Source organism: Loxodonta africana, chromosome 1 (assembly GCF_030014295.1).
Source record: "Loxodonta africana isolate mLoxAfr1 chromosome 1, mLoxAfr1.hap2, whole genome shotgun sequence".
Lineage (NCBI taxonomy): Eukaryota > Metazoa > Chordata > Mammalia > Proboscidea > Elephantidae > Loxodonta > Loxodonta africana.
The window spans coordinates 28,408,477-28,433,092 of NC_087342.1; the positions used below are offsets into that span (position 1 = coordinate 28,408,477).

Genomic DNA, 24,616 nt, shown 5'->3' on the forward strand with positions numbered 1-24,616 from the left:
GTTTACCTTTACCCTTTTTAATGTTTAGTGCATTCTCCTCCTGGCTGTTCCTGTCTTTCTGGGCCTGAAGCAGACAGAGCATGTGGTGTCCATCCTGTGCAGAAATCCTTCGGCAAGGACATTCGTATGTGTTTTCCAAAGTAGGGGGTGTCAGAGAGTCATAAACCCACACAAGTCCAGTTCAATGAATGTCTCATCAGTAGCACTGGGGAAGGATTACCTGTCACTGTTTCAAAAAGATGACTTCCTAACAAAACTACAAATTGGTTCAAAAACAGTTAAATCACAAACCTTAAACCAAAACTATCCCCTGAAGTCACCTTTAAACCAAAGAGTAGTTTAGCTTAATTAGTAAAGAATGTTTGCCTTGAACACTGTGCTTTTCTAAAGAATTGTCTATATGGGATTAAGAGCAACTTGAAAGGTTAGATGAGCAGCTTAGGGGGCGGTGAGTTTATCTCAATGGTGGTGGAATAATTTGGAAAAGCATAGTGAGAATGGTTACACAACTTGAAGAACATAATCAATGTCACTGAATTGTGGATGTAGAAATTATTGAATTGGTGTATGTTTTGCTATGTATATATTTCACCAAAAAGTAAAAAACGTTTAATGACATTTATTACATAACAGTAACAATTTATACTTACTGAGTGCTTGCTATGTGCCAGGTACTGTGTGAAGTACTTAAATCAGGTTAATCTTCAGAAAATGAGGTAGGTGAGAGACTGAGGCTCAGAGAGGTTAAGATACTTGTCTGAGGCCACAGAGCTACTAATGGGCAGAGCTGGGATTTGATTGTAGACAGTCTTACTCAGAGCCAGCACGTGGACTCAGAACTATAGGCCTGATGCGAAGCACAATCACGCTTGAACAAGCCAATGAGAACATTACAATGTCACAGACCACTTTCTAGACAATGAGGGGATATATCGGCCAGTGTGTCTCCTATCTGAACCTGGGTTTATATCAATGATATCAGTTATGGAGCTCTTAGTTTCTATAGCAAGATGTCTGTGGACTAAAGGGACCAGAGTTGGGCCATACAGTCCAAAATTTCGTGATTATTCTGCGATTCACATGGTATCATCAGAATTGCAGGATCACCATGCCCATGGCTGGTAACCCACGGCTACTTTCCAACTCAACCAATTCCTCTTGAAAGTGAACCACCCTAATAAAGCCTGGGCTTGAGAATTCAGGTACCCCTAAGGTTTGTACTTCCAAGGCTGTCATAGGAAAAAAAAAAAAAAAAACACTCATGGTGTGATCGTTTATGACAGTTTGGGTTTGCACATCCTCCTTTATCGAATTCTCTGTAAGCACGTACATGCTCAGATTACCTATGTTTTGAGTTCTCCTCTAGAGTGTGAGGTTTGTTGTTGTTAGGTGCCGTCGTCCGACCCATAGCGACCCCATGCACAACACAACGAAACACTGCCCAGTCCTGCACCATCCTCACAATCGTTGTTATGCTTGAGCTCATTGTTGCAGCCACTGTGTCAATCCACCTCGTTGAGGGTCTTCCTCTTTTCCGCTGACCCTGTACTCTGCCAAGCATGTTAGGTTTACTATATTCGAATATCACATCAGTTGGAAAGTCTATTCTTAGGAGTTATTCTTAGGAGTTCTCAGAGAATTTAAGTCTCAAAGGACTTGATCTGAGTTAAAAAATCTCTCCCATTTTCTATAATTAAACCACTAAGTGCATCCAAATCAAAGAAACCCTCACATCTGCTTCAATGTCTTCAAAATTTTTCCTCCAAAGGCATTGACTACCCGTGAAGGGGATACAGCTTTAACCCCTTGCTCATGCAGCAGACTGAACTTGTGAGATTCACAGCACAAACTTGAGAAACGACGCAGGGAATGCAGGAAGCAGCCACTTTGTCTTTTGACTTGGATAAACAGTTGACACTTTTTTTTTTTTACTGTCATCATGTCATTATAGTTACTCCATCTGTGTTAGGCTAACTCAGTTTTCCATATTTAGCTAAAACATTTCAAATCCCTTACTGGTCAGTGGTTAGACCTTTATGAGTTTTGTGGTCTGGCTCATTTGTTTACAAATGTAGTTTTGTTTTGTGCATGTGTGTGTGTTTATGTTAAAAATCTTGTCTGGCATCTGTACAGTATGCAAGTGTGTTTTCCAAGTTTTCTGCATTGAGCATGAGTTATTTTGTTTGGGTCAGTGTTGGAAACCCCTGCACTAGAATGTGAGACTCCTAATGGCAAAAGTCATGTTCGTGGAGCCTGGTTTTATGATCCTATCATCCCCACCCCAACCCCTCCACAGTCTATTACAAAAAAAGTCTCTGGAACTTGGGTACAAATCTTTCCAAATTACAATGTGCTTCAGAAGGTAATTGAAGCGCAGGGTCCAATGATGAAAGAATATTCTAACTCATTAAGTCAGGGTGGTCTGCACCATCGCTCAAGAGAGATAAAGCCCATTAATACTCTTCTTTGTAGGAAGAGCATTTCATCTCTGGGGTCTTTCCAGCCGAGACTAATAATTAAGTCTCGCCCATAATGTCATGACGGACTCTTGCAAATGTCTTGGGAAAATGATGATCAGAAACTGTCCTGGGCTAGGATATATAAGGAAAATGTTGATCTAAGAAATGCTGGACTAGAGGCAATTCAGTACTTCCGCACTTAATGAATCATAAATGTACAAAAAGTCCAATAAACTTAAATGTGTAATTATGGGTTGTTTCATTTGATTTCCGATGATGGAGTTTCAGCATTTCAAATAAACCTTTTAATTTTGTTCTTTTCTTTCACGATTGGACTATTCAAGTCCAAATAGTATCTGATTGAGGTTAAAAATGAGCTACTTTCTGCCTTTTTCTCGTGTTCTAAATTGATGAGATTTCCTTTCCTACCCTCCCCCCCCTCCTTTTTCCACTTATTTTTGTAAAATAGAGCCAAAATGTAGAAAGGGCCACATAGAGACCCCATCACCCTGAGACCAGAGAACTAGATGGTGCCCAGCTGCCACCAAGGACCATCCTGACAGGGAACACAACAGAGAGTCCCTGAAGGAGCAGGAGAAAAGTGGGGTGCAGAACTCGAATTCTAGTAAAAAGACCAGACTTAATGGTCTGAATGAGACTGGAGGGACCCCAGAGGGCATGGCCCCTGTACTGTTAGCCCAAAACTGAAACCATTCCTGAAGCCAACTCTTCAGACAAAGATTAGACTGGACTGTAAGATATAAAATGATACCTGTGAGGAGTGTGCTTCTTAGCTCAAGTACACGAAACTAAAAGGGCAGCTCCCGTCCAGAGGCAAGAGGAGAAGGCAGAAAGGGACAGGAGCTGGCTGAACGGACACAGGAAACCTGGGGCGGAAGGGGGCGTGCTGTCACATCGCAGGGTGAGCAACGAGGGTCACGTAACAATGTGTATGTAAATTTTTGTATGAGAAACTAACTGGAACTGTAAACTTTCACTTAAAGCACAATAAAAAAAGGAAAAAAATAAAAATAAAAAAACATAGGCCCAAAATGTCATGAAAAGGCTGAGTAGCTGAAGGTGGGGATGCTGCTGGAACTACACTGGTAGCTGGAAGGCAGCTCCCCACACCTTGCAACAGCTTGAAACATTCAAGAGCTGAGGCAGGAAGTCCAAAAGGACACGGAAAGTAGTGTGCAATGTGACTATATAATGCAGAAAAGTGAAGGTTCGAAAATTAAATGTATTAAAGTCATGTACCATCTGAATTAGGTGCTGCTGAAGAGGCAAATGTCATTTGTAACTCTGCTTTACGGCCACTTTCTAGAGCCAATGGTAATCTTACTTCCTACAACAAACCAAAGCCTTTCTAATCATGAGGTCAACAGAGAACGTATACATGAAAAGTGCTGTCTAAACAGTAAAGTCTCCATATTAGATTTTGTAACTCCCAAATTAAATGAGAGGAAATGTACTTTTTTTCAAGGACAATTAGATCTTTGTGTAAAGATCTAAAGATACTTGATTCATCAACCCCAATTGCTCAATCTGTTCAGTTTCTTCAAGTGCTTTCTAAAAGAGACCGTGTGTGTGCAGCTGGGCATGGGGACTGGATCTTTATCACTCTTTTGCAAGGGTGTGCATGGGGAGCCCTGGTGGTACAGTGGTTAATGTGATCAACTGCCAACCGAAAGGCCAGCGGTTTGAAACCACCAGCTGCTCGCTGGGAGAAAGACATGGCAGCCTGCTTCCTTAGAGATTTATAGCCTTGGAAACCCTATGGAGTCGCTATGAGTAGGAATCGACTCGATGGCTGCGGGTCTGGTTTGGTTTTTGCATCCATCTTGGTTGACGGTAGAAGACATTCCAAAGAGCTCACAGGCCACAAAGAGGGACACTGGGCAGATGAAAGAAAAATGGCTAAAATGGACATGGGAGAGACAGCAGTGTAGCTCAACCAACAAGAAACAGGAGTCGAGGAAAAGTAACAACAAATTGTATTTAAAAAACAGACTTCTCCAGTTGGCATTTTGAATGAAACAGCTGACAGTTAACTTCAACCCTCTATACTGTGTTTCTTTTGCTCTTGGAGTCCTCTTGTGGCTTTAATTCTTGAAACTTGGGCAGCAGCACCAGACATTAAATCCCCAAAGGGAGAGGTATTATTAAACTTCTGCTGGCCAGTCTTTCTGAATACAAATGGACAAATGCTTAGGCCCACGTATTCATTCCATGACGATCATTAGAAGAAAAAAAAAATTAAGTCAGACTTGAGTACTGAAAGTAAAAACAAAAACACAAAAAACTCCTGCAGATAATAAATATCACTGATTGACTTATTTTAAACAAAGTCCAATTTTATTTGACTTCAATATCCTTGCAGTCCATTGTACACCTTCTGCACTGAGCCTTGCTTAAGCAGCTGCTTGATACCTGATGGAAGAATGGACAAACGTATCCATTAAGAAAATGTACTGACTTCCCTAGACTTTAAAGAGCATCTTTCATGGGGAGGCTCACAAAAGGCCCGACGACAACCACCGATCTGAGTTAAACAAATAGCTACTAATCTCCAAATTGATGGCCTAGGAATATCCCCACATATGCCAAGGAAATCCAACATAATCCCTGTCTTTTTCTCTCTCAGACACGCATACCACATACACCCACGAATCAATGAGAGGAGGCAATCGAAACGGAAAGAAAGCTCTCCAGCTATCTTCCATTCCTTTTTCTTTGTCCCCTTTTCAGTTTGCACCTCGTTCACTGCTCTCCTTTTACTGTTGAGAGCCCTGGTGGCACAGTGGTTAAGAGCTACAGCTGCCAACCAGAAAGGTAGGCAGTTTGAATCCACCAACCGCTCCTCGGAAACCCGCTGGGGTAGTTCTACTCTGTCCTATAGGGTAGCTGTGAGTCGGAATCGACTTGATAGCAATAGGCTTGGAATTTTTTTTTACTATTTAGGGCCCACCAGTTAGGCCCTTTTCTCAACCAGTGAACACGACATCACCCCTAAGCCTCTAATCCCTAGAGGTACACCTCATCTTTCCTTTTACAGTCTGGTCCAGAAATTTGCTCTAAGTGATCTGTTTCACACTCACACACCACACAACCCATCTCTTAGGTTTCAAAGCCCAGCTTACGCAGCCTTTTGTCACAGCAACAGTGGGGTTTATAGTATTGCCTTTACAGACAAAGCAGAATTCATTCCTATCCCTAGTTCACAAACGTCATCAGAAGGTTTTGTTTTTACTGTCTTCCCTCTTTAACCACAATGTTCTCACGCTCACTTACCTGGCCCCTCACCCCCTCCCACACACACACACTCACACCCCGCACCTTCTCTTGCTTCCTCTGTTAACTGTTCTTTTGGAAAATCCACATCGAAGGTGATTATCAAAGAACCCTTGATGTTGTTGTTGTCAAAGTTGGGGAGCCCTTCCCCCTTTTTCCACAGCTTGGCTCCTGGCCTGGTGATCTTGTCCCGGGAAATATGTACCTGGAGGGCAAAAGGCACTGGACTGGAACAGGGCTGGCACTCAAGTACAGTGCACAGGCTCCAGCAAGCACCGGTGCACACACCTAGTGTTACAGGCTCAGCAGAGAAGAAGGGGCGGAGGGGTAAGGGGGCCATCATCAGGGCGATGCGAGCTGAAGAAGGAAAGGGTTTTCAATGTTAAAGAAAAACGCGCAGGCAAAAGAAAAAGGCTGTGTGATCACTGGTGAGTAGCTGAAAGGCCTGTGGTGCTGTTACTGACTGACATTCTGCAGCAGAGTGGGGAGAGAAGGCAGAGCAGATTGACAGGCGTCCCTGTGGCTCTAAATGACTGTAGTCGCCAAAGGAATCATAAAACCACCCACGGTGAGGCTTTAGCAGGACAGGAAACAGGAAAATCAGTTTGTTTACCTTGTGACCATCCAAGTGAGGAATATCCATCTCAAAGCCGACCAGAGACTCAACTAGAGAGATTGTCACATTTGTGTATAAATCATCTCCTCTCCTTTCAAATACTGGATGCCTAAAAACAGAAGGACAAGAAGTTAGCTTCCTTGCGTCTTCGAGAAAAGTTCAAAAAGTTTCCAGAAAAATCTTGGAAAAGGGTGACCACCGCTCTTTCAAACTGTGAGCATTTATTGGACCTTCCTTCAGTACATAGTATTAACTGTAACTATAAAGCTGCGTAAGGCTTATTAAACCCTGTTCCTAAGGAGCTTGCAATCGGCAGAAGCCAAAGCATGTAAATAAAACTATACTTCGTTCATGGGGGAGAGAGGAAGATAACTTACCGCAGCAGCAGCCAGGGAGATAACATCAGGAACGGGTTTGTGGGGGTTTCCTGAGTCAGGCTCACAAGGTCAGGTAGGCTCTAGATATGCAGATAAGCTAGGGGTGGGGGGCAGGGAGAGGGCAAGAGGTAGTTCTGGCAAAGACCAGGAGTTGAGAAGGCACCAGGTTTATTCAGGGAACAGTCTCTCTGGGGAGTGACGAGAAAGACGAGGTAGGGAAGGGAAGCTGGGGGAAGATCACTGAGATTTTAGTGTGCAGTGAGGGGAAAGTCCTAGCCAGTCGGGGGCCCACTGCTCCCCATCAGGTGGGAACCCTACTGCAATGAATCCTTGGATGCAAAGGTAACACTGGTTTCTGACGCGGTAATGGGAAAAATAACAAACAAGCCCAAGTCTCTGGCAAAATGATTATCTCAGCAGCACTTCATGCTGAGAGAAGCCCAGAGATCTCTCTCTGCAGCAAAGCTGCCTATTACGTAACAGGGCTGGGGGAAGTATCCCATTCTTATATGGCGCACTGTTTCCTCAGGTAAAATCTCAGCTCTCCTCGGCTCTCTGTTCTTGTTTGCCTCTCTTTCAACCCCTCACTTGTCCTATCAGTTCTTTCTTTCCAACATCTTCTGGATTTGTAGGTCCTAAGTAATAACTGAGGCTCAGTTCTAGGCCCCGAGCCAAATTAAATCTTCAGTATTGTTGTAGAGTCACAAATAACGGCTTAAGGCACTAAGGACACGGAACAGAGAAAAAGTCTGAAGTGCTCTGGAGGCCAGCAGAGCCTCCAAGATTAGATTACTTACTTGACAACCCTGATTCGGAATCTTAAGTCTCCAGGTTCCCCATCCACGTGCGGTTCACCTAGTACAACAGATTACAGCATACTCTAAGTCACGTAAATCTATGTGGCAGTACAGAGAGAATTTTTCTAAGCCATTACCTTAGGCACTGAGTGTCAAATTTATCTGTGAGAACAGTGTCTCTAGCTGGTTATATCGGATGATGGGTAAAGATCACCTGTGCCTCAGGTGCAGCAATAAATACCTATTTACTGAACAAAGAACAACTCGCTCATTTCCTGAACCTGAAGCCTTAAAGCTTTTTTTTTTTTTTCTTTTAGAGTTTTCAATTTAAGCCCAAGGGTGCGGTCTGTGAGCATCTTATTAATGCCACTAGTGTTGCAGGTCTTCTTTCATTGCTGCGTTAAGGTCTGAATGCCCTAAATCTTGATATAACTTAGGCTACCTGATAGCAAGCTTTGGCCAGATAGTTGAAGGATAAACAGTGATGCTACTGCTCAAAGTAACCAATCATGACAGACATAAAAGGGTTTCTGCATCCTGAAACCAGCTGAAGAGTGTTGAATTTGTATATGCATTTACTACGTGGCCAATAAGACATGGCGGGAGGCAGGAGGTAGGGGTATTGACAAGCAGAGAGCAGAAAGTTATAACAAAACAACAACATCAATATTTTACCTTCTCCGATAAAGGGGTACTCCATGCCATCTCTCACTCCAGGTTCTATTTCTACCTCCAGTGTTCGTTCTTCATTCACCAGTCTGAGACAGAGAATTAAGAGAGAAATATAAATATATGAACCAAGCCCCAGATAGACAAAGTTTTATCTATTCTATTAGAGTGTTTTCTTAGAATGCTACCTTGTACCTCTACTCAACAAAGGTACCTGATATCCATTTACATTTTCTACGTTCCAACATCCAGGACCAAGCTACCGTATACTATAAAAACACACAAGTGCTGCCTCCAAAACGGCCTGCAGCAGGCTGATTGCTTTGAACTCTGGGATAAGTAACAGAAAAAACTACTCACTTATATAAGTTTACATCTGGAGGGACAGCCTCATGGTATTAGAAATCTACCAGAAGAGTTCACCCTATCTGATTTTTTTACTGATCTCAAAGGAACCGATACAGTTCTGAGACACACACGCTCATGACTGGCAGTTGTGAGTTCTGAAGAGGTAGAATAAAGCAACAACTGAGTCTACATTTGGAGCCCTGGTGGCACTGTGGTTAACAGCTTGGCTACTAACCAAAAGGTCAGCAGTTTGAATCCACCAGCCGCTCCTTGGAAACCCTAAGGGGCAGTTCTACTCTGTCCTATAGGGTCGCTGTGAGTCAGAATTGACTCAACGGCAATGGGTTTGGTTTTATTGGGGGATTTGGGCCTACTTTTGGGGCATGTGATGTCACAAATCTGTCAGAGTCAAGTGCCAAGGAACGTAGTAAACAGCAACATGGCCAAGTGTTCAATCAATATTATATTTAAAATGCTTTCCAGTACTCAGGTTCAATTAAATAGTTGTTTTTATAACTTAATCAGCAGCTATTACTTCTCTAATCTGAAATGTTGGCTGGACATAGAAGATCGCTTTAATATTCCAAGTAGGAAGAAAATGCAATGTTAAAACTTGGTAAGTATATTCAGAAACAAAGAGCAGTCCAGAAACATGCAAGGAGACATTCAGAATAAATACTTTTTGAAAAAAAGTACACTTCTTTGCTCTATCATCTATCCTTTGGTAGGCCGTGAAAGAGAGAGACAAAAGGAAGGAAAAAAACCTAAGTGTGGACCGTCGGCACCTTACAAGACAAATCAGATCATTAAAATGTCTCCCGGCTGAGCACAGAAGTGCTTTCACTTACTTGACATTGGGGCACTCATCACAGACCACCTCCTGGGTCATCTGGAAGCGACCTGGACCCAGCTGGGTGGTTCGCATCTCTTGCCGGCAGTTGCATTTCCGCTTGCCAGGTGCCTGTCTTGCCACAGGTTTGTTCCTAACTACCTACAAGTACACATACAACATTAGCTGGGGCAGGTACCACAGGTTTGTTTCTAACTACCTACAAGTGCACACACAACATCAGCTGGGCTGGGTGCCTCAGGGCTGAACGCTGGCCTAGGAACATCAAGCCTGCTCTCCCCAGTAAAACGGCCTTTAGTTTCCTCAACCCATCAGGGCCCTCACACATGCCCGGGCTGGTAATTCTCCTTTTCTGGCAAGTTATCCCTCAAGGTGACCGACAGCTGGCAAAACTCTTTGAGGAGTTACAAATCGGCCCCCAAACAGGAATGAGGCAAACAGACACTTAAATGACTCTATTCTAAAGCTGGAGAAGGGGAGAGAAAGAGGAGTAAGAAAGAACTGAAAGACACTGTGCGTGGTATCAGTGTTTCTGTGCCGTAATTGAATGCTACTGAGTTATACTTCACAGAATTACTTTCTTTTACGAAATCTGAGCTACGTGAAGCACGATACCTGAAGACTAGGTATGTGACTACAACCTAATCCTGTGATTAACCTAATGAAATGCCTCCTTGTTTCAGGCAGCTCAGTCTAGGTCTGTTTGCCGGCGCTATCTCAATTCAGACACACGTGGTTAGAGAGACAATAACCATCTCTTTGCAGTTGACTTGCAGTCAAATATTCTGATCTCTCCAAGTATGTGAAAATTACTATATATATATATATCTATACATACACACATATATATAGATGAAGAAAGGTGTTCCTATTTTTGCCTGTTTAATTAATCAAACACCTCATCACAAGGTAAGTGTGCATGCAGCAGAATGAAACATGCTTGGAGGAAAACCCCTCAAAGCCTACCAGCATAGGAAAGTCCAGGTCAAAAGAATAAATTATAACGACAACAATAATAGTAGCCAGGGCAAACCCTTTATAGTGGTAACTGTGCCAAGCAATGACCTAAACACTCATCTATATTAAGTCATTGAGTCCTCACAACAGCCTTATGAGGTAGGTACTGCTATTATCTCCACTTTACAGCTGAGGTAACGAAGGCAGAGAAAGGTCAAGTGTTAAGTAGTGTGGTCGAGGTCACACAGCTAATAAACAGCAGAGCTGGATTCTAAACCTGGTGGTCTGGCTCCCAAAGCCATGCTTCTAACCACTGTACATGCTAATTCTCAAGGTAACTTAGAAAAATAATATATTGTGGGGTCATTTAAATAGCAAGGCCACCTACATCCTTTACAGTAATAAGATTAGAGAGTAATTTGTTTAGGAACACGTCAAACGCAAACAGTGATCACACTGCGTATTGGCGATGGCAGCAGAACAGAGAATACAGGGTTAATGAAGCTCACCTTTTCTCCTACCTCTACAGTCTCTCCTGGTTTTCTCCTATCTATACAATCTCTCCCGGTGTTCTCCTACCTATCCAGTCTCTCCTGGTGTTCTCCTACCTATCCGGTCTCTTCTGGTGTTCTCCTACCTATCCGGTCTCTTCTGGTGTTCTCCTACCTATACAACCTCTCCTGGTGTTCTCCTACCTATCCAGTCTCTCCTGGTGTTCTCCTACCTATACAACCTCTCCTGGTGTTCTCCTACCTATCCAGTCTCTCCTGGTGTTCTCCTACCTATCCAGTCTCTCCTGGTGTTCTCCTACCTATACAGTGTCTCCTGGTGTTCTCCTACCTATACAGCCTCCTGGTTTTCTCCTACCTATCCAGTCTCTCCTGGTGTTCTCCTACCTACACAGTTTCTCCTGGTGTTCTCCTACCTATACAGTCTCCTGGTCTTCTCCGACCTATTCAGTCTCTCCTGGTTTTCTCCTACCTGTACAATCTCCTGTTTTTGAAGGCAAGATGGCTTGTATTCTGAATGTGCCTTGCTCCCATTCTGCAGACTGAAGAAACGTATTGCTAGACAGTCACATCTTCTGTAATTGTCTAGTCTTCTCCTCTCAACTATTCAGAGCAAACCCACGGCGAAGAAGAAAATGTTTACTTCTTGTCAACATGGCAAATATGCACAGGCTACCAGCTGTCTCCTCCGAAACCAATCCTAGAAAAACTACAAGAAAACATGGATTCCAGGAAATGACAACACAGAATCTATGAGAGAAGCCTGGAGACGGAAGTCTGATTTGAGCTGGTACGTGTGTCAGATGGTAGCTACAACCTGGGGCAATAGCAGCTAGTGGTGACAGTGAGAAGATACCAAAAAAAGCGGTTCAAGTTCTGCTCTTGCCTGGCTCCTGAACTACCTTGGGACAGATACTGCCTGTCCCTTCTCCACAGAAAACAACAGGACCCCAGACACCAAAAACAACAACAACAAAACAAAAACAAGGTAACAAACAAAATGCAGTTAAAACCACCAGGGAAAGAGAGTTGCCAATATCCATAGGGGAACAAGGGACCACAGGCCAAATAAATTCAACACCTCGGAAGTCCAACTACCCACTTCCCCCACAAAAAACAAGAGGCTGGATAACACATATATTTTAAGCAAATGTTTTAGAGGAGACAAACCAAGAGTTTAAAACAAGCATGATAATATTTAGCGGGGTATGGGACGATACTAGCAAAATGAAATAGATATTAGGAAATCACAACAGAATCAAGCAGAAATACTATGTATAAAAATATGAGTTGAAATAACACAGATGAGATATTATTAGAACAGATATAGCTGAAGACTGAACTAGTCAGGTATAAGACCAGAATGAGGCCCTCTCCCACAAAGAAGGAAGGAAAGATAAAGAAATAGAATATATCATATATAAGTTAAGAGCAGATAGAAATAGAAGTACCAGAGGACAGGATTCAGAATTTGAAGAAATAATGGAGATGAACTTCCCAGAATTAAATAAATAAATAAATAAATCACATGAAATTAAAAGATTGCAAAGTGTTAGTAGAAAATATATATGAATAGCACTCTGACTTTGGAGAAGAGTTTCTTCAACAAGACATCAAAATTCACCACAAAAGACAAGACTGATAATTCTGACCACATTAAAATGAATTACTTCTGTTCACTTAATCTTCAACGTAATGAAAAGACAAGTTATGAACTGGTAGGATATATAGTCACGCATCACGTAATGTCCAAGTAGGTCCTGTGACATCGGAAGTTACGTGATTGGGATGTTCTGTTAACACCTGGGTCCACGGGGCATGGGGCTCCTGGGCACACCGGCCAGGGGGTTGCCATGCAGCTGCAGCCTGGGCAGCCCCCCCTGCAGATTCCTTAGGTGACTGCTTGGACGAATCGCACCAAGGGTGCAACCCTGCAGCCCCGTGAAAGTCACAGCGGGAAGGATCTGGCTCCAGGGCACCCAGACAGCAGGGGAGAGGCCTCAGTGACAGACCTGATGACCAGGCGCCCCTGCCCCAGCCAGGCCCCACAATGCCTGCTGCTGACCTTGGGCATGCTGGGAAGCAGGACCCAGCAACCACTCCTCTTGGTGGCAAGGGCGCCTGTTCCTGGTGCTGGAGGGTGGCAGAGTGGGCTCGCTGTGAGGTAGGGCTATGGGCATCCCCTGGAGGGCCCCCCCACTACAGATGTCAGATGTTGCCTGAAGGGGCAGATTTACACAGCACATGAATGTATTTGTGTTATAAATAGCCAAGAAAGGATTGGAAGCAAGAATAAAGTACTCTTAGAAATCAATGAGAAAAGGGCAAACAACCCAACAGAAAAATGGGCAAAAGACACGAAAGAGCAATTCACACAGAGGGAACGCATACGCCCAAGAAACATATGAAGAGACGCTTACCCTAACTCCTAATCAAGGAAATCAGCTCAAGGCCACGGAGAGATACCATTTTATAGGCGAAATTTAAGAAGTCTAATAATTCCAAGTTTTAGAGAGGCAGGGAATCGATAGATCTCTTATAAATTGCTGGTGGAAGCGCTGGGACAATCACTTTGGCAAACGATACAGTATTATCTTATAAAATTGAACATTTGCTCATTTTACCCAGAAATTTCACATCTAGGATGTACCTACCCCAGGGAAATTCTTGCTCATAGGTACTTGGATTTACGTACAAGAATGCCCATAGAAGCACTGTTTGGAATTGAAAAAGAAAACTGGAAATATAACCTAAATGCCTATTGAAAAACCATGGTATACTTACATAATGACATTTTATTCAGCAGAATTACAGCTACAAACATGGATGGACCCTAGTAACACAAAAAAGCCAGCTCCAGAAGATAACATATGAGACCATTTTTACAAAGTCAAAAACAATATATTGCTCAGGTACCCATGTGTATGTGATCAAACCAACAAACAAAAATGGCAGGGGAACAAAAAACACAACACTCAGGATCGTCGTTAGCCCAGAAGAGAGGCAGGGGAATGCATGGGGAAACAGCATGTAGGTAGACGTGAGTCACGGTATCGTGTCACTCAGTTCTCGGGCTGGGTGCTGAGTTCATGAAAAAACGACACCAAGTGTATCATGAACCAAGGGCTAATTCAGTTCTGTGAACCTGGTCGCTCCTTCCTAACCCCTCAACACAAAGGCGCTCAGAAACTCCAGTCAAAAGAACAAGCTCTGGAAGTCAGTGTGAACAGCTGTGTTGTTGAACTTACTTCCACAAAATTCCCTGCATACACTTCTTCCAAAGTGACTTCCAGGTCTACAATAATATCACTTCCTCGTGGGATATTTCTGTCTTGCTGACGTGGGGTTCCTCCAAACATGAAACCGAAATCTCCAAAGAAGCTGTAAATAAGTGCAACATTATCAGGAGAAAAAACCGGAGTTCACATTTCACAATTATTTACTTTGTTTTCTGCTGGTAAAATATTGTGTCCTACCAACTTGCTGTGCAAAACTGAAAGACATTTTTATTTAATACATTTCAGTCATCTATCAGACATAATTTTTAATTTATACAGGATCAATTTTATTGCTGCACCACCACAAAAAATCTACTTTTTGATATGCCACGGCCCTAAATGTATGCCAGTGAGCTCAACGCGAGACTGAAGCAATGAAATAATGATCTGTTTCAATACTGAGGGAAACCCGGATTGATGGATTTGAGAAAGCATACACCATCTATAGGAGACCTGGTGGTACAGTGGTTAAGGTGTCGGCTGCTAACCAAAAGGTCGGCAGTTTGAATCCACCAGCCACTCCTTGGAAACCCTATGGCGCAGTTCTGCTCTGTCCTAGAGGGTTGGTATGGTCAGAATCAACTCGACGGCAATGGGTTTGGATTTTTTTTGGTATAGCATCTATAATCCCATGTAATGTTGAACTTTATGGTTAAATTACAGAATTTTTAAGGGTAATTTTGACCATGGGTAGCGTTCACTTTACATACGTTTTAGACGCTCACCTCGGTAAAAGAAGTTACCACTTTGTACAAAAATCCTGGGTATGTAACTAAATAAGCTGAAAAGGAAACAGCCTTAGTAAAATTGTAGTGCTGAAGACAAAGGAAGTTCTGGCCTCCACAAGACCAAAACTCTGTTCTGAATGTAACAAAAGCAACGCTTCATGATTACTATCAACAGCAGCCTTCAATTGTGCAGGAATTCTAACCTTAATGTTGATTTTGGGTGTTATTTAGAAGGCTCAGATATTAGTATACTAATGATGACAATTATATAACTCCCCCCCAGCAACCCTGGTGAATGGCTTCCCTGAGCCTTAAATAAAAGCGGGAGCAGGGAGGAGCTTTTTCTCTTTATGCCATCCCTAGGTATCGCTTCAAACAGCTGTGGGAAACAGGACACGTCCCTAGAAGGCCAAAACATCAAAATCAGTCCTGGGAAGTAAAAGATACTATAATCGTATTACTTGTACATCTTCGCAAGGCCGGGAAATCTACTGGCACCCTAATCAATAAATGGCGGAAGCTACCATATGCAACAGTGATTGTTAACTTCTTTTGGGGAAAGGTTCGTGAACCCTTTGAGAATCTGAAGAAAGCAGCCAGATTTCTCCCCGTAAAAATGCTTATTCAAACATCTTTTTGTTTATAATTCCAACCTGAAACCCCAGCGTAAGATCGCCTAGTATATGGCAAGGTCCCTGGGTGAAGCAGGCTGTTTGCACTTGGCCACCAACTAACAGGTTGGTGGTTCGAACCCACTTAGCAGCACCCCAGAAGAAAGGCCTGGTGATCTGCTTCTTTAAAGTTTACAGCCAAGAAAACCCTATGGAGCTCAATTCTACTTGTAACTCATGGGGTAGTCAGGAGTTGGAGTCCACCTGATGGAAAAGCATTTGTTTTTTTGGTTAGGATATGGCATCATCAGGGCATGTGGAAACAAATGCTCAAGAGAGGGGCTCAAAGAGTAAGCAGCAAAGGTGCTTATTAATCCAGACACTCAGCCTTCCCAGAAAGCTGTGCACCACAGGAGACAGAGTCCTGACCCCAATTCTTTCCCCCATCGCTGATTATCATCACCATCCCTTTTTTGTTGATAGGGATAAAAAGTGGCAGCTCTAAGGATGGGAGTAGGAATTTCTTTCTCTCTGCTTACAAGAATGATTTTGCTCATTAAGCGGTTTGCAGATTCCAGGAGACACTGAGGATGAAAGGGCTTCCACAAAACCCCCCCTAAAATTGTCAGGGTTGATTTGACTGATGTTGGCTAGATGGACAGTCCTTTTGGGGCAGTTTTTCCTGAAGCTTTGTAAAAATGGAGACAGCTCCCTTCCCGCAGAGAGGATGGTGGCTGATCTTTGCTCAAGGATCATATGTACTCTCCATCAAAAGTTTCTGAACAAGGAGCAAGGCTAATTCTTTGATTATCACCAAGAGACCCATTCCCAGACACCGATATTTTGTAGATAGGTAGAACACTTACTGTGAAAAAATGTCTCCATGGGAGCTCTGATGACCATCTTTCAGTCCCTCTTCACCGTAAGTATCATACTGTTTCCGTTTCTCACTATCTGACAGGACCTGGGGGTAGAGTCAGTGAAGGGAAAGACCATGAGTTGGTAATACTCCATTAATGTACGTGCAGACTCATGTTTTTTTACTCTGAAACTGTGTCTAAGATTTTTGTGGAATGTACGTATTATTTAAGCACATTGTAAACAGTTATTTTCTCTAACAGACTAAATTTTTTGATGTATTGTCCATTTTGTAACTTCCACATTGTTTGTGTTCTCAATTTAAATTTTTCAGAGCTTAAAAACCAAAAAACCAAACCCGTTGCCATCAAGTCGATTCTGACTCACAGCGACCCTACAGGACAGAGTAGAAGCTGCCCCGTAGGGTTTCTAAGGAGCGACTGGTGGATTGGAACTGCCGGCCTTTTCGTTGGTAGCTGTAGCTCTTAACCACTGCGCCACCAGGGTTTCCTTAGCCACTCAGAAATCGTATCTGAGATGAACGACGTGTCTGTGAAGGTGAGAAGGAAGAGGTGTGATGGATCCCTCAGGTTTACCTCCCTGCAGTTTGACTCCAGTGTTTATGCTCTTCACCACCAGAAATCATCATTAGTGATAGAAGCAGTAGACTAGGAAAGCCTTAAAAATAGCTCTGCCCTACCTTCTATGTCCAAGACATGGGCACACACATGAGTACACACACACACACACACACACACACACTCCATGCATTAAGAGATGAGCAAATCAGAGTAATCAGACCCTAGCTCTTCTAGAAAGGTCTATACTCCTGTATCTTCATACTCTTTTTTTCCATTTATTGGTGTATACAGAAACCCACTTGTGGACCGATGCCATCTGTGCACACATGCGTGTGAAATATCTATTTCAGTTCATTGTGTCCTGAGTTTGAACTCCAGAGAGGGTAAAAGGGACATTGTTCTATAAGGGTTGCTCAAGGTCAATTTCACAGTTCGCAAAGAACTATTAAGTTTTAATGGTTTTAATACATAGTCACAGCTTTATGCTTCCTCACTGCACCCACTCCATATATAATGCTAAGGAATTTAAGAACACAAGAAACTTCCGTACTCTTCAAAATTTATCTTCAACATGGAAGATAAACAAAGCTTCCCTTCCATTTGGAGCAATCTGCAGTATATGCACACATGTATCTTTGAAAATTAAATAGCTTTACGATCTTCTTTTGATATTCATAAACTCCTACTTAGAAGGCTGTAAGAGAAAGTTATTTCAAGCCCAAATTCGTGGTGGCCCGAGAAAAGAGAGGCCGGAAGTGACAGTGCTTATTCACTCAGTAAAAGAAAAAGCCTGTTTGGCATATTCAAACACAACACACTTTTGGCTCAGGGCCTGAAATGTGTAGGAAGCCATGGCAAAAATGTCTTGACGTTAAAAAACCAAACCAAACCCACTGCCACTGAGTCAATTCCGACTCATGGTGACCCACAGGGTTTCCGAGGAACAGCTGGTGTATTCAAACTGCCGACCTTTTCGTTAGCAGCCGAACGCTTAACCACTGACATTAGTACATATTTAAGGAGAGAAATAGAAATTGAGTTTACGAGAGACTGGGCATTCTTAAAAGCAAAAACTCATTTCTGCATTAGTTCAGAAATGACCAAAGTCACTACAATGGGCCAAAAACAGAAGGTAACAGAAAGGAACGTTTTCACAAACATCCTTCGAAAATAGGTGCTTTGGGGCAGCAGAGAGGGGCATAGCTAACTTTCAAGCAAAAATAGTTCTCTTACTAGTAGGTCATCTGAATTTCTAATTCTCTGGTCTTTTCTTGGCAAAGAAATGAGCTTCACATTTGTGTCTGTAAAGAAGATCATTTTCAAAACCCCCAAATAAAGACACTTTTATGCCAGTTTCTTTTTAGACATCAGAGGCTTCTATAATAACTCTCAAAAAACGACCCTTGAAGTCATTTATTTTCACTCACTTTTCCTCTGGCTGAGGAATGTAATTTTACTCCATGGTCCTGGAAACTATTTTATTTTAAAAAAAAAAAAAAAAAAAGGAGGAGGAGGGGTTTCTTAGTTGATTTTGGCCAAACAACCCAGGGTCTCCACTAATTAAAATGCCAGCAGTAATCCCAGCTCAGTAGAGAAGACCAATTTGTATTCACAAAAGAGCCCTTCATGCAGTGCTGGGATTCTGACTTGTGACCACTTCACCCAAGGACCAAGGGCAGTCGGGCCTGACAGTTACAAAGAACGATGCAGAGTTCAACTTGTGACTAGCAAGTTTTTCATAGTTTCACAAACTGCAGTCTCATGAATTATCTATATATAGGGACCCCTGCCTAGGGCTCAGCTAAAGAACGTGACAGATTCTTTAAAGGGCATGGTAAATTCTTACTAACAGTTTCCTAAAACCCAGTGCCATTGAGTCAATTTCGACTCATAGCGACCCTATAAGACAGAGTAGAACTGCCCCATACAGTTTCCTAGAAAATATTTTTGACTACTGGGTTCCTAGCAAATAATGGGACTGTTCATGGGAAATATATGCAAAATATGGAATCTGGTATATTATCAACAATATACAAAGTGTTACCCGCAATTTTTGAGGGTCTACCAGCTCTCTCAAATTCACGGGCCCCAGGTTAAGAATTTCTGTCCTACAGGCTCCCTAAACGTATGAAGGAAATAAATGGGGAGTCCACTGGCTCTAGGTTTCACACAGATATTAGTCACTCAATCCCATAGTGTCTTTAATAGGGGCGGTGTGGGGCAGGAGGGGGGAACTTTGAGATGCCTTCCTTTGGGTTCTTTCCACTAAAATATTTTTCAGATTTGTTCTCAGCGTCTTTACTACACAGCAATTTAATCTGAATGCAGGAGTTTTACCTCTATGATTTTTGGAGTTAAAATATTTTTTCCCTGAGGGACCAAATTGCTGGGCTGAGGGCTGTGGGGACCATGGTCTCAGGGAACACCTAGCTCAACTGGCATAACAGAGTTTATAAAGAAAATGTTCTACATTCTACTTTGGGGAGTAGCGTGTGGGGTCTTAAAAGCCTGTGAGTGGCCATCTACGGTACAATTCTGGTCTCACCCCTTCGGGAGCAAGGAAGGATGAAAAAAACTAAAGATACAAGGGAAAGATTAGTCCAAAGGACTAATGGATCACAACTACCATGGCCTCCACCAGACTGAGTCTAGTACAACTAGATGGTGCCTGGCTACCACCACTGACTGCTCTGACAGGGATCACAATAGAGGGTCCTGGACAGAGCTGGAGGAAAATGTAGAACAAAATTCTAACCCACAAAAAAAACACCAGACTTACTGGTCTGATAGGGACCAGAGAAACACCAAGAATATGGCCCCCAGACACCCTTTTGGCTCAGAACATCACTTGAGGTTCACCCTTCAGCCAAAGAGTAGACAGGCCCATAAAACAACACAAGACTAAAGGGGCACACCAGCCCAGGGGCAAGGACTAGAAGGTAGGAGGGAACAGGAAAGCTGGTAAAAGGGAACCCAATGTCAAGAAGGGAGAATACTGACATGTCGTGGGGTTGTTAACCAGTGTTATAGAACAATATGTATACTAACTATTTAATGAGAAACTAGTTTGTTCTATAGACCTTCATCTGAAGTACAATAAAAGAAAAAATATATATATTTTTTCTGTGCCCTTTTAAAAAATGGGAAGAAAAATATGCCTTGCTCTATTTCATAGTGTCCCAGTGACAATTAAATGAGACAATATGCATGAAAGTGTTGTGACTTCTAGATTAGAGGTTACAGTTAATACAGTGTTTGCATTTCCATATGGCCAACATCTAGCTAGGTAACAGCCGCTGCCTTGTAATGGGGCAGGAAGCTCTAGTTTGTAACACCCCTCACCATTCCGTATTGCTCCCCATTATGGCAGCAGAATATCCCTTGTCTTGTTGTATCTTATACCTGCCCTGCACGTTATTTGTCTGGTCCCTGTGGGTGTGTGGATTTGCACTTAGACTTTGTATTTCTGGCTCCAGCTCCCAAACTGATTGGTTGATTATAGATGACCAATCTACTCATTAGTCTACTAATCGTACCTTCTCTCATTCATATCTTTTTAACATTACTCTCCTTAATAAAAGAAACACTAGTATGGAAGAAGGAAGGGAACGTCTATTAACATGAATGTGAGATCTACTACAATATGGTTAAGTATGACTTTTACTTTTATCTACTGTCTGGTTTTAAATAGAAGTGACCTGAAAGAAGAAAGTTCCTAGGCTACATGGTCTGTTCTGTATCTGTAGGTTTTATTCATACTTTATCCTTTTTCCTGACTTACCTCATAAGCAGCACCCAGATCCTGGAACTTCTCCTGAGCTCGCGGGTCATCGGGGTTCCGGTCAGGATGAAGCTGCAGGGCTAGTTTCCTATAGGCTTTTTTAATGTCCTTTATAGAGGCACTTCGAGGCACCCCCAAGATCTTATAGAAATCTCGCCTGGTGGGGATGGGGGAAGAAGACATCATTAGAGAGTTGTATATTACATTTTATAAAAGTGAGGTTTTTTGCATTTACATTTAGGTTTGTGTTTGAGCAAAGGGTTAGGAAAATGAAGATATACATATGATGCAAAAAGAAAAAAAAAATGACTAGAAAGAAACACCAGTCCTATATATTAATCGCAATGAGAGGCTATGTACATTTTGAGCAATGCTAGAATTATTCAAAACACCTGTGGCACTTTTCTTTTAGAACTACCTTCAGTCAAAAAAAAAAAAAACTCTTATTTTATGGTCACAGGTTATTTTCAGCCAATTAACTGTATCATGAAAGTAACTCTCCTCTTTATTTCCCTGTATCGACTCCAAATGACTTCTGACAATTTCCAAAAGTCAAATAACAACCTCAAAGGATTATTTTCCATACTCAAAAAGATTGTTACATTAATGTTTTCATTAACAGCGGAACTGCTGGAATGTTAAAGATGAAGTGAGTAAAGCTCACTTCAGAGGTTAACACAGAGTTTAAACCAAAGCACACATGACAAACCTGAAGAGAAAAGAACATCCGTTTGGATGTATAAATTGTGGTGTGTTTGCTGAAAGAGAAAGCCAGAAGAAATATCAATCTTCTTGTTACGCTAGTTTTTCTAGGTCAAGTCTTAGTTAAAGACAGCTGCTGAAGCCCGTATGCAGAAGCCCGTATGTCTCAGCAGCCATGGGTATGCATATGGTATATGCTGGGAGGTGACACAGAGATCCACTGACCTCCTTTCCATGAACTATGCTGGAACCCAATTAATCTTAATGGGGATCTTTGCAAGAAGGGCCAATGGGAAGGTAGAATAAGACTATTAAAACTTTCAGGATAGGGATGGTATTTGGCTCATAGAAGAAACCAATACATATTCATTGAATGAAATGAATAAAAAAGAACGTTCGCAAGAAAAAAACCTATGCATTCCTTTCACCACCTTAAGTTATTCTGAAAATGCTTTCTCAACAATGAGGCTGGGAAAGTTGTTCACAATAGTGACACTGATGTAGCAGTGAAGGTAAAAATATATTGGAGTATCAAAATGCAAGTCATATAGGACAAAATATTAAAAAATATAAGTTTCATAAGCCCTTAGTCCCAGTTTAGGAAAAAAATCACTTGACCATTTCATGTAATTGTTTTTTTTTTTTTTTTTTTTAATTATCACCCACAAGTGGTTCCATGAGAATTAGGTGTCTTCTGCTCCCCCCAAAACGTGTAAAATCTTGACATCTCTTATGATAAGAACTAAATAAATCAAAAGGATTGCTATAATTAATAACTAGAGGTCTAAATCTATAAAGAATGACGCTTCCTTGGAATATACTTAATATAAAAAGGAAGAGAAACAATGGCTAGTATAGCTAGCTCACCATCAACATTACCGTTCCCAAGAGGCTCCTTTATGAATGAAGTTCAAAGCTACAGTATTAACAACATTTATATCAACATTTTATTTAAACACCTTAGGGTTCTTGTTGGAGCCCTGGTGGCACAGTGGTTAAACTCAGGCTGCTAACCAAAAGGTCGGCAGTTCTAATCCACCAGCCACTCCTTGCAAACCCTATGGGGCAGTTCTACTCTGTCCTATAGGGTTGCTATGAGTCAGAAGTGACTCGACAACAACGGGTTTGGGTTTTTTTTTTTTTTTTAGGGTATTTGTTGCTTTAAGTGTTAAAAGAACTACCAAAAACATGCCGAGAAAAAACAATAAAAGCATTACCTAGGATAAGTAAATATTTTTGACATTTAGTGTTTCACAAAGTAACAAAACGGTAAGCATAAATGCACATTTAAAAAAAAACTTAAGAAAATAAGAAGCACATACATTTTAAAGCTCTGCTAAGTACTATCGCCCCTATTAGAACAATGTATAAACTGTCAGAAGCTAAGATCCTACTAATCCCTGGCATAAACATCCTGTGGTCACCAGACTTAGAGAATCATGCATCTTAAAGACAGGAAGGATCCTCAAGAGTTCATCTGGTCCTACTCCCTTCATACAGGTGGCACATTATCCTCGTGTTACAGATGAGAATTTATACAGGTTCCTTCAAAGTCACATAATTCATAAGCGGGGTGGGGTTTGCAGGCTAGAATCCCAGTCAGGTACCAGTTGGTGAACTGCTTCTCCCGCTCATAATGCCATTCAGCTTCTCAAGAAGGTACCATTGAGAGAGACAGTGACACACAATCACAGCTTAGGCTCAATACTCCAGGAAGCTGGGAAGACTCTCCAAACGGTCTGCCTTGCTCCTCAATTCATTTTCTTCAGTCCCAGCATGGCCTCCCTACCTCTCCCCTCACTTCGTCACTCAGCCTGCTATCATAACCCACCCACTTTAATATCAGCGCCCCAATGGCTCGTCGCAGGCACAGCATCGCATCGTCCTCTTCTCCAGCCCAGCAGGCACAACCACCCACCTCTCTGACCACAGACCTGCCCAGGCCCCTCAACCTCAGCCTGCCGCTGTCACTCCTTCATTATAGCCAGGGGCTCCGTCCCTCTCCCACCTTTGCGTGACACTGATTCCGCTCACAAATCACTTGCTTCGCTTCAAATACGCTCCTCCTCCCCCCGCCAATGCTGTCTGGCACTGCATCCAACTCCTACTCCCCTGGGCTAATTTAGGTCTTCGGGGCCTCTGGATCTAAGTCCCTCTCACTCGTGTTACCCACGGCTCTCCTCTCCACCCCAAGAGCCTGGCCTGCACTATCCATTCCTCCTCCCCACCGCCTCACCACGGCACTGCCCCTCTCCACTCCCTCAGCCCAGCAATGCTCCGCCCCCCATCTGCCCCCGGCCTCCCTCCTCCCCAGCAAAAGCTGGTTCACGGGCCCTGTGCCCGCGGGGGCCTGGCCCTCACCCGGCGATCACGGCCCCGATGAGGTACAGCAGCAGCAGGCAGAAGGTGCCCAGGTTCTGCGGGGCCATGCTTCCTCCGTCCCGGACCCTCGCCCACGCTCTCCTCACAGCCGCCTCAGCAGGCGCGTTGGCTAGCCAGTCCACCCGGCCCTGTAAGGCCGCTTCGCGCTGGGGGTCTCCTACTCGGTCCGCAGCGACAGGTAACTTGCCCCCTTCCTCTGCCAGTCCACTTCCCGGGGATCCAGTCCGGTGAGAGAAGCCACAGCCGGCGACGGCCAATAGCTGCTTGGGACATCACACGCTGCCGGCGCCTCGGAGCCAATTAACGCGGTACACTTCACCTCCGAGGCGGCGCGGACGGCCAATTAGGTCTCAGAACTACAGCCGCAGCTCGCGACCAATTACAAGAGGAAACGTCAGAAGGTGGCGCCGCCGCAGGAATCCTCTCAGCTCCAGCTCCAGCAAGTCACAGAAAATCACGTAAGAGAAAGGTGGGGCCAAACGGGGGTACCAGAGGTAGGTTTCCCCTCGCCCGCCTCCTCGGACTCTTCACCAATCAGAAGGAGCCTCCTCCGGCTCCAGCCAATTGCGGGAAGGAGACTTTATCTTGGTTACAAGTCTCGGAATTTCATTCACGGTGAAGTGCTTGCTGGATGCGGGGGCGGGGCGACCTAGGCGAAATGGGCGGGGACGAGAATTCCCGGCCAACGGTACAACGGATACGTTGTTTAGATCTTATTTTAAATTCTCTTAACAACCCTACGAGGAGGTTGTCCGCGTTTTAGAGAAGAGGTCGTGGTGCCTAAGGTGAATATTTTTGGTAGAGGCAGACAGACTTAGG

The 24,616-nt window shown here is 43.2% G+C and overlaps 1 protein-coding gene across 1 annotated transcript; it reads right to left on the bottom strand.

The window, feature by feature from the left end:
• Nucleotides 1-4,439: 4,439 nt before the first annotated feature.
• On the bottom strand, nucleotides 4,440-24,049 carry DNAJB11 (DnaJ heat shock protein family (Hsp40) member B11). The gene is made up of 10 exons (XM_003412907.4): nucleotides 23,777-24,049; nucleotides 20,714-20,870; nucleotides 16,360-16,457; nucleotides 14,125-14,257; nucleotides 9,409-9,551; nucleotides 8,219-8,301; nucleotides 7,544-7,601; nucleotides 6,367-6,478; nucleotides 5,799-5,958; nucleotides 4,440-4,892 (listed from the first exon to the last, which is right to left on the bottom strand). The coding sequence occupies exons 1-10, from the start codon at nucleotides 23,842-23,844 to the stop codon at nucleotides 4,828-4,830; spliced, it is 1,077 nt and encodes a 358-aa protein (XP_003412955.1). The 5' UTR covers nucleotides 23,845-24,049; the 3' UTR covers nucleotides 4,440-4,827.
• Between the last annotated feature and the right edge of the window lie 567 nt (nucleotides 24,050-24,616).